Here is a 7367-nt window from a genome sequence, read left to right on the forward strand (position 1 = left end):
TCCATTCTGGCCCTTTCATTCGGAGACATCCGCAACCCCGAAGAAGCAAGGTGAGACCGACCCAGCAGTTGAGGCAGGAGGGTGGATGGGGGGAAGCTTTAAGAGGAGAAGGCATTCCCTTCATTTTTTCTGACCCACCCACCCACCCAGATCCAGTGAAACTGCTCACCTGCGGGGACTCGGTTCACACCGCGCGACTTCGGCACTGCCCCATAACTCATGCAGGATGATCCAATGACTGTGCAGTGTGGATAGTAACCTTTCCATCACGTAGTGATGCATACCTAACCTCAATTTTAGGTTCAGGTCCGGATTCAAGTCCAGAGGTTTAGCTATAGGTTCAGTTCCGAACTTGTAAGTTCGGACCTAACCCCATGCATGGCATATACAAAATCGCATGTTGGCAACCTTGCAATGTTGTCTGGGTGAAACTTTGGCCACATAACATGGAGGCCAGTACTTGACGATACCCGATGGCAATGTTTTCTTCATTTTGCAGCAAAGATTTTGCAATCTACAGAAGGTTTTAGGTGGTTTGGAAAGAAAAGGGGTATGTGATATTGTCTTTTATGGTAATAAGTCCGGACTCGATTCTTGACTTTTAGTTTTTTTTTGGACTTGAACCTAAACATTCTTACAAGTCCGGATCTAAATCCAGTGAACCAGTATGCATCACTACGGCATCACGTATTAAACCATGTTTGGTTCCGTGACGTAGGCCTGCAAAGACGCCAAAGCCAATGTGATCCCCGCTCCTTTGTCATGTATTAAACCTTACAGACTGCCGATAGATCCCTTTCATGTCTTTGTTGTTTTTATCGCGAAGCTTTGATTCACCTTACCACGTTCTTTTGAGTTCTCTGTAGAGTTTAAAATCCCGTGTTCCCCTTTTGCCATCCTGATAACAAAATCTTTTTTTATGGACGCTAAAACTCAGTTTCGCCCTTTTATTTTTGTTCACCCTTTCCACTCAATCTAAAAGCGCCACATAACGACTATAGCTAGTAAGTGCTTTTGTCTGACGTTCGAATTCTGAGTCCTACATACAGAACGTTAAACTTCAGGGGGCATTTTGTTTGCCACTTCGATCACAAATATTGAATAAACGCAGGACCCTGTTGACCAGTGCCTGTTAGGAATGTATTTCTGATTAACATGTAAGATTTAGAATAATAGTCGTGGAACTCACTTCCGATCGCGAACTCAAAGTTTATGTCATGTTTTCAAAGTAGATCTATCATTGGAGACCAGTGCATTACGTCGCTGTATGATTATTAGCCATTTCCAAATATGATTTCAGCCTGGTTTCTATTTACGAATAAAAAATGTTAAACCTCCATTTTATATTTACTGCGTATACGTAAATTATAAGCAACGCATCAAACATCATGTTTACCGTAAGCCTTATAAATACGTTTTCGGAAAGGATGTCGGTGCATGCGTGGTTTCGCTAAGGCCACTCCGACTTAATTTAATGGAGGACATCTTCTGAAGACCCCCAAACTAGTGTGCGCGGGCGAATAAAAAAATTCCGGCCGAAAATAAAAATGCTACTAAACCACAAAAATACTCTGTACAAGGCTGGTATCCTGAATTTGCGGCAGTACACAGCGACGTATACGACAAGCTGGCACATGCTGGCTTTTTGCGGAATTTATAAATTGGCACTGTACGTATGTGCTGAGTTCTTGAGTCGTGGTGCCATCCCCCTGAGCTAGAGTTACCACCGGCTCCGTATTGTCGCTAACTACCCAGCCAGGCCTAGAGCCTCAGAGGACGTGATTTTATTTTGAGAACAGGCGAAAATCAATGCGCGCGCGGATGTCATCCATAAAATTAAGACGGTGTGGCCTAAGCATAAAAAAATTAAGCGGCCTCGGGCATTTGGTACAAACAGTATGCATTGTCTGGCTTGAACGCCACGTGCACGTTCTTCTAGGAAACCACCTTGCCCTCGACATGAATACGGGCTGATTCGTCTGCCGTGCGCCGTGACACTCAGAAGCTCACTTCGTCAACGGCTCTGCCCACAGACGTCTGCGCTAAAGAAAGTTGCTGTCGACATCAGGTCTTTCGTCAGGTCTTTAAGGGGACACCTATTATAACTGTCAGTCCAGAAATTGTTCAGGTCAGGAATAGAACTATAGTCAGCTACCGTAAAATTCACTAATACATTATCAAGATGCACATAGTCGGAAAAGTTATCATTTTGATATTTCTTGGACACAGTTTTGCCCAAAATACGACCAGCTTTAAAAGCGAAGATAGGAAGTGCACATCACGACTCGGCTCAATGATTCTGTGCACAGAGCAGAATATCAGTAGCTTCACATTCTCTTCATTTGAAGCAGAAGGTTTGCAAATGATCTATTTAGGCAGTAACCTACTCCGCTCCTTTCCAAGTTTACCCTACATGCCACGTTTGTCCGAACTCTCTCTCAGAAAAAACTTACTTCGAAGTTTTCCTTGGAGATCCTTAAGAAATGCTTCTCATCTCCTTGAGATATCATTAAGCAATAATCGTCTGACAAACGTTGATATTACTGAAGACAGCGCTCCGAGAAACCTCCGTAAACTTTCAGTAGCTTCAAACAATCTACAGTTCATCACGCCCTTTCCAAATCTCCCATGCCTGACACATCTTGTGCTGTTCGATAACAAACTTCGGGATTTCCCTTGGGAATCACTCCTGAACCTTCCACGTTTGGCGGACCTGATTTTGTCCTCCAATAGTCTGGCACGTGTAGGGCCTGGGGGTATCTTAAACCGTCTAAAGCATCTTGAGATAGTCGATCTTCGAGGCAACAACCTAACAAGATTACCTGAAGCGTCTCTGCGTACTGACAGGTCCATCCAACTGCGGTTGGCAGGCAACCCTGTACACTGTGATTGCCACCTTTCTTGGCTGTTCATGTTGGACATAGATTGTGAGAAAAACCCAACATGCTGCCCGAGTCGGGAATACTGCGACTCTCGTACATGCACCATTTGTTCAACTCCGACAACTTTGGTGTCAAATCTAATCTGTGACAACCTCGGGAGAACCTATTATGAGAAAGTCAAGTGGATGCAGTGGGTACTCGAGGGAAAGTGCGCCCAGCCTCGAGTTGCCTGGATGCCGACACGTTCGACCCAATCTGTGGAAGAAGAATCGACGGCTTTTCTCCCGTACGAGAGAAGTGTGACGGACCCATCTGCTTCTTGTACGTATCGCATTAAGAATCACACAACTCACTCCGCTCATATTTACATTTCTTGGTATACCTATGCTAGGGAGGCCAAAGTGAAAAGTTCCCAGGAAGCATTTTTGAAAGCACATTACAGAGGAATTAAGCATTGCTGACCATTGAAATGCCATACACTGTTAGAACGTGCTACAAAGTACAGTCAGTGAAAATTTCAGAGTCATACCTTGTCGGAAAGTTTAATTTTATTGCTTGTGAAAATGGAAAAAAAATTACAAAAATCGGCTTACACGGCGCTAGTCAATGAGCTATTTTTTCACAAGACATTTACGTATATGCCCTTGTGACATGTGTGTTATATCTCCTATATGGCCCTGTCTTGCATACATCGTAACTGTCCCCTCTTCTCATCATGTCATTTTCAGATACCAACAGAACTGGAGTGAAAATGGATCCGATGTTACAGACTTCGACCATCGAACCTGGCCTCAAACATCATGACGTTGCTCTCAGCAAGTTTGCTCTCACAACTGCTACCCTCTGTGTCATCGTTATTGCAATTCATTGTCTTCTCTGCCGAAGGATGAAATAAGGAAAGGGGCATGCTTAGGACATACCGATAACCTTCCGCACTATTTGATGCAGTTGTAACTGACTCGTACGTACTTGTTTCTAACCACAAAGTTGAGAACAGTTGGGAATGACAATGTATCAACAAGGAGAATTGTTTTAGCAGGTTACTAGAAAGGAAAGAGATGTAAAAACCATAGCGTTGCACATTATAGGCCGGGTGGCCTTTGCTCATGTTAGAACTGGTCAAAACTGTAGTTGTACGTTCGAGAAGGTATCTATTGTATTTCCAAAGATTGATGTCGATCAGCTTGTGTGTTTACTATTTTTCTGAGTCAAAATTCCTGCAATAGAAGTCATACCATTTGTGGAGCTGGAGGCTTTCCTTCTGGTGATGTATATCAGACTGGTTGGTCTGTATACACGATACATTTGCTGTGTCAGTTACACCGTTGTTTCCTATGTAAATATATATCTGGCTGTAGTGCAGTAAGTAGCGCTTAAGACTTGTTTTAAGGATCTGCTCAAAATATCACGACCACGATGACACAAATGATCAGACATCTTCAGAATCAACATTTTCTCTCTGTTTGATATTCATTGCTTCTTAGACAATAAATCATATCAACGAACGTTTTGCTTGTAATGTTTCTGTCACTCTTTTGTCTCCTAATTGGGTAGTCCCTTTTCGTGAAAGATTTGTGCTTAAGCTCTTTTTATTATTCCAACATGTAATCACCAGACGTGGTGACGGCACACTCAAGTTTTTTCAACTTATATTAATGCCGCCACCAACACAGGGGACAAATACATGACAGGACAATACTCATTTACACCTGAGCTAAGTGAGGAAAGTCGTGTAAAGTGCCTTTCCCAAGAGCACAAGATCGGTGGCATGTCAGGACTCGAACCCGGGACTCTTAGTTCCGAGTTGAGCACTCTGCCGATACGCCACACGACCCCACAAAGCTTAAGCTCTTCTTTCGTTAATGCGTAATTGCGGTCGTAATTGACGTCCATACCTACCTACACAAATCTGTATTTTCACGTCTGGCACCTCGCCCACACCTCTTGACTAGTACTCAGGTCTTTAGGAAATTTCCTTACACTGTAAATCGTTCATAGGCAGCGATACCGGGAAGAGAGGAAGTAGTCAATATGCAGTACCTCTCGGAAAAAGAAGACAAATTTGCCTGGTGTGCCAACGTTACCGAAAAACAACAAGTTTTAACATTACAGAGCGTCATATCTCTAATTTCTTTACTTTGAATTTTCCTTCTATTAACTTTTTGCCTGTGACATTTTGATGAAAGTTATTGGTTTTCTGTCCTGTTTTCAAGTTTTCGTAATATCACTGTTCTGCCCTGTTTTCAAGTTTTCGTAATATCAGCTCCTGACTATTATAATAGTGAGTACAGCTTTTCAGCTCTTAGCCTCGCAGATATACACAAAACTGGGACTAATCACGTTTTGACTCAAGTTGATATCGTTCATAGGGTGTCTACAATTTGACATGATGTAGCACAAGATTATATTAACAAAGACAAAAGTTGGAGAGCGGTCTGATGTCTGCCTGCCTGTCTGTCCGCCGCCAGACGATGTCCTTGGTGCTGAAATGGGAGTGACTTTAATAGTGTGGCTAAACGTATTTGAAACTGGCATTGTGGATTTTCAGTCCTAATGGTTGCTTGGTCAGCCATCCCGAGGAGAAAATCAAATACCAGCAAAGCTTCTCTTAAGGCCACAACAAGTAATTTTTATGAACGACATCAGCGCGCGCATTAATTTTGAAAAAAAAAACAAGAAATTTTGTTGCCTTCTGACAGTGGTCACCATGCCGAAAATAGGCCAAGATGTCTGTTGCCATGCCGGAAGGTGGATGGCAGATAATTATAAAGAGTGGAGACAAGACAAGGCTCTGATTTTATGTTTTGTTTCTTACTTTGATGCAGTGATATGTGATGTTGGCTGTGTATATGTGATGTTCCCATTGAATCAAAACCATTTGTACAATGATTGAGTCAAAATTTCAAAATGTAAGAACCTTGTTTTTTCGGCCCGCCTTGTTTTTTTTCGCCCGCTTGCATTAGATTTAGAATCTGTGGAGGATGCCATCCAGAAAATTTACTTGCTGTGGCCTAACGTCATTATACGTGTGCACAGCGGTCAGCGAACTGTGCTCTTGAACGTAAAGCTCAGACGAATCAGCGCGATTTCTCTATTCATGTCACCCACGTGGTGATGATTCGTCTACCTTGAACATATTATTTCGAAACAAACAAGTCACAAAGCAAAAACCGTGCAAAAATCCTCGTATTAATGACTATTCATGACCAAGATATGAGTCTGGAAATCTACTTTCCACGACCGGAATCTCGCCCACACTTCATGCATAGTTATCGGTCGTGGGGTCTGACGGAAATTGGTCTGCCCAGTCTGTCTGATCCCCCTCCCTCAACTGCCTTTCAATAGCGTAAGCTGTACGAGCACCCTACCACAGATCGACAGTGCTGTATTCTTCCTATATTTCGTATATACCATCAGGTGTCCAATATCATGCACATTTTGGGGTTCATAGGTGATGCATGTGCGAATCTCCAAGACACATTTACTGGGTTGTTACACAGTTCATAGGCAACAATGCACGTAAGGGAGGAAATAGTTAATATGCAGTCCATGCAAACAGGATACAAAGGTTGATTGTCTGGGCTTCAGTCGCTTATATGAAACGGAAAAGCTCAGGCTTTTGTTCAGTGCGTCTGAAATCCCCGTTTCGCTAAAATGATCGCTCGTGTAGACCAACAGTTGAGAACGCTGTTCGTCCTTCTTTGGTTTCAGTTTGGTTTAGCACAGTACAGTGCTGCAGGTGTAAATCAAACATGTTTCGTTAACGTAAACGCCGAGCCAGTGATTCTGTGTCGAAATCAAACTGACAGCTTCACGTTTTTGTATGCCCGACCTGACATTTTGGAGGAATTACTGTTAAGCGACAATCTAATTCGATCTTTCCCAAATTTGCCCTACTTGCCAAAGTTACGCAAACTCATTCTCAAGCAAAACTTGCTGGTGACGTTTCCGTGGCTATCATTGGGAAATGCTTCCCACCTCCGAGAGTTAGTCCTAGACAGCAACAACCTAACATCTATCGACATACGTGAGTATAGTGTTCCAACAAACCTGCGTAAACTTTCGGTGTGTGAAAACAGTTTACACTTCATTGCGCCCTTTCCGAATTTGCGGTACCTGAAAGAGCTTACACTGAGCGAAAACAGGCTTCGAGAGTTTCCGTGGGAATCCCTCCTGAACCTGCCAAGTTTGGTAAGGCTAGATCTCTCCTATAATAACTTAGCACAGGTCGAGCCTCCTATATTGTACCGTCTAGCGCATCTCAAAATCCTGGATCTTCGAGCGAACAACATGACACTCCTCTCTGAGGCCTCTTTGCGTACAAAGCATCCGATCCGACTTCTACTGGGAGGCAATCCCGTACATTGTAATTGTAACCTATCTTGGCTGATGGAAATAGATTGCGAGACGAGCCCAACGTGTTGCACGTATAGCGAATACTGCAACGGAAATGAATGCACCGTATGTTTAGGAGAAACAGAAAAG

At 43.2% G+C, this 7367-nt stretch overlaps 1 protein-coding gene across 1 annotated transcript; it reads left to right on the top strand.

The window, feature by feature from the left end:
• Window positions 1–2413: 2413 nt before the first annotated feature.
• LOC109479684 (leucine-rich repeat-containing protein 15-like) lies at window positions 2414–3631 on the top strand. The gene is made up of 2 exons (XM_019781674.1): window positions 2414–2878; window positions 3611–3631. Exons 1-2 carry the CDS (start codon window positions 2414–2416, stop codon window positions 3629–3631), a joined length of 486 nt encoding a protein of 161 aa, XP_019637233.1.
• The last annotated feature ends 3736 nt before the right edge of the window (window positions 3632–7367 follow it).

The sequence above is a fragment of the Branchiostoma belcheri genome, unplaced genomic scaffold, assembly GCF_001625305.1.
Source record: "Branchiostoma belcheri isolate BF01 breed outbred unplaced genomic scaffold, Haploidv18h27 scaffold5, whole genome shotgun sequence".
Classification (NCBI taxonomy): domain Eukaryota; kingdom Metazoa; phylum Chordata; class Leptocardii; order Amphioxiformes; family Branchiostomatidae; genus Branchiostoma; species Branchiostoma belcheri.

Excerpts from the sequence above, each read along its gene's own strand:
- LOC109479684 (XM_019781674.1), top strand. The coding sequence starts at position 2,414 with ATGCCACGTTTGTCCGAACTCTCTCTCAGAAAAAACTTACTTCGAAGT. Across the intron at positions 2,879-3,610 it reads TGCGGTTGGCAGGCAACCCT|ATACCAACAGAACTGGAGTG; the intron begins GTACACTGTGAT and ends TGTCATTTTCAG.